Source organism: Cynoglossus semilaevis, chromosome 5 (assembly GCF_000523025.1).
Source record: "Cynoglossus semilaevis isolate Cse_v1.0 chromosome 5, Cse_v1.0, whole genome shotgun sequence".
Taxonomy (NCBI): domain Eukaryota; kingdom Metazoa; phylum Chordata; class Actinopteri; order Pleuronectiformes; family Cynoglossidae; genus Cynoglossus; species Cynoglossus semilaevis.
This window is the reverse complement of record NC_024311.1, coordinates 12696910-12699599: the sequence shown is the minus strand read 5'-3', so window position 1 is coordinate 12699599 and position 2690 is coordinate 12696910. Positions and strand designations below refer to the sequence as shown.

The 2690-nt window shown below is 37.5% G+C and overlaps 1 protein-coding gene across 6 annotated transcripts in view; it reads right to left on the bottom strand.

Annotated features, from left to right (window-relative positions):
- Positions 1-119: 119 nt before the first annotated feature.
- Positions 120-2690, bottom strand: part of LOC103379121 (ribosomal protein S6 kinase alpha-2-like) — a 30592-nt gene continuing 28021 nt past the window's right edge. For all 6 annotated transcript variants that reach the window (XM_008310571.3, XM_025055739.1, XM_025055737.1 and 3 more), the window contains 4 exons: positions 2288-2405; positions 2130-2186; positions 1937-2017; positions 120-1524 (listed from right to left, as the gene is read on the bottom strand). In XM_008310571.3, the coding sequence (XP_008308793.1) occupies positions 1354-1524; positions 1937-2017; positions 2130-2186; positions 2288-2405 (427 nt within the window). In that variant the 3' untranslated portion in view covers positions 120-1353. The remainder of the gene's footprint in view (positions 1525-1936; positions 2018-2129; positions 2187-2287; positions 2406-2690) is intronic.

Below are 2690 nucleotides of genomic sequence, written 5' to 3'. Positions count from 1 at the left end.
TTCTGGGACTTTTTATTTTTTTGGTTGAACTTAAGGTTAGGGTCAGGTTAAGCCTAAGCAGGAAAGAAGGGAGAATAAAAGTACAAAACAAGTCAGCAGTGTCTTCAAAAACACCACCATTTGTTTGACTTCCTTTATGCGTTGCATTTTCCATCATTAGTAAAACATTGTCATTGTTGCCAACAGTTAAGAATTGAGCAGCTATAGACAGTATGTACACTGTGAGTACTACACGTGCAGTGCTGTAAACACCTGCTGGATACTGAATGGTATATACAAAAACATAACCTATCTGCTGGTGGATTTGCACATCCAAAATTCATAAACAATATAATATTTACATCTTTGCTAGGGCTGCAACCCACCCAGTGGGCCACACGTGGGTTTACATTAGATACACTGGAGTGGGCTAGCATAGAACTTTTATACCTACGTCGAGGCCCACTGAGTGGGACAAGCCCGTACAGAGTCTACAGTCTTTGGTGCCTCACGTACTTGCATCAGTCCCAGATTCATACAACACATACAGATTGTGCATCAGCGAACATGACGTAAAGAACTGAGCTAAAGTTTGCATTAGTTACATATCAGTTATGGTTTCTTATCTGTCAACAGTAGCTACTACACATAGTGTGCTATGCGGAGTATATGCACTTATTGTATCTCCAGTCTGCTTCTGCTTCTACAGCATATGACACACGAGCAGGGCAACAGAAACAGAGACTTAGATGCTGAGGATTAACAAGAGCCTGCAGGGCACGAGAGAGAGAGAGAGAGAGAGAGAGAGAGAAAGAGAGAAACTCACTGCAATTACACAAAGACACCACTCACTTTTTGAATATATTGTTGGAAAAACTAAGACAAATTAAACATGACACTTAGCACACTGCCCCTAGTGGTGAAGTGCAGTCGTATTATCACCAGGTGTAGGCTGTTTTTGTGGAAGACGATTGTAAAATACAGTTTAATGATTGAGTGCATTAGGAACCAGGAGACGTGGATGGTTTCTATTCCCTTTGGTTTGACATTAACATATTGAACATGCAGCTGTGAACATGGACCACGTCACTGTCGAGAGAATCTCATCCTAAATGTTAATGTTCAGATTTTCAAGTCCAATCCAGATTGTGATTCATGTCAAAATTATATTTACTTGAAAAACAAGGAGAATCTTGATCTGAAAATTTCTGTTTTTGTTTTGTTTTTCAAATTACAAATGTTTCTGGCTTCTTTGAAAAAAGACTGAAATTTGTCGTTTCTATCTTTGTTAAGGTTTTTTTTTCAGTTCTTTTACTGGTTGTTTGTGCTTCTTTGTCTTTATTTAAGAGGGACAAATTAGTACTACTAGCAGTACTACATCATGTCTTTAGTTCCACTCTCATCCTCTTTGTTCTTTGTACCGACATGTGGATTCACCACTTTCTTCACTCCTCTCCTCTGAGCCAGGGTGGACGACTGGACGGGCTCCAGGACAGGAGCAGGCATGATGGTTGTCAGAGCCGAGTAGGTCGCTGACAGTGCCCCCTGGTGGAAGACATAGATATACAATTATTTTCTTCAGGACCACCATTGCTGGACATCACTGTGGTCGTGGAAAAAAAACAGTACCATCTTGTGGAAAATGTAGAGTTACCACGGATATACAGTATATTAAGAGTTTATTCATATATCCAGATATTTCAAAAGTCTCATTCAAGTCAGGAAAATAACATTGGGAATATTTTATAAGCATTATTATCCATTTCAATTTGATATTAATAGTACTATTTGTTAAATATTTGTTATTTCGCTGGTTTTTAGTTAAATAGAATTCTGAATTAACCCAATAAGAATAAGAGCTTTAGTAACATTCACTCGTATCAATCAAGTGTACTGAATTCTGACATTTTTGTGTAAAAAAAAGTGCATAATGTGAATTTTGTCAATAAAATTTGACCTTGACAGCGTCTACATCGTGTCGGCTGAGAGGTTTTTCCGAGAGCTGGTCTCTATCAGTAATCCAAGGATGATGAAGAACCTGAAGAAATTATGAACAGTTGAAATCTACCAGATACTTTACTGACATTTATTTTAAAAGATAACATAATGCAACTTCAATACTTTGTGGTCACGTTATGATGAAATGATACCTGTGAAGCAGTCAGACGCTGATGAGGATCCACGTGAACCATTTTAGCCACAATGTCCTGTCCAATGTGAAAAATGAAGACAAGAGAACCTTATATTGGTTGGACACAAGAACAGTTATATGAGTTTCCATCCACAAAGACAAATATTCCTTTCTAACCTTGACACCGTCTGACACTAGCTCCCAGTTTCCTCCAGTGGTCATGAGCAAACCACTGCCAATCCGAGTCAGAATCACATCTGCTTTGTCATCAGCACTACTGGCAAATGGACTGACACTGTAAAAAATTAATAATAAATTCACAGAAAGAAATTCAAGTTTGGATCATTCAAAGCAACAAATGAAGAGTTGTGCAAGAGTGTGTTGACCAAAAAATTGGCCAGTCGACTCGACGATTAATACAAATTGCAAATTACTGTATTTTTAATCATTTTTGAGAAACTTTTATTTTTGAAAACTTTCAGGAATTTATTGGTATAGGATTCTACTGTGATCAAAAGTTGACGTACCAAAAAAGTTTATTTTTTCTGAATTTTAACAACAGAAATGGACATAGCTAAGT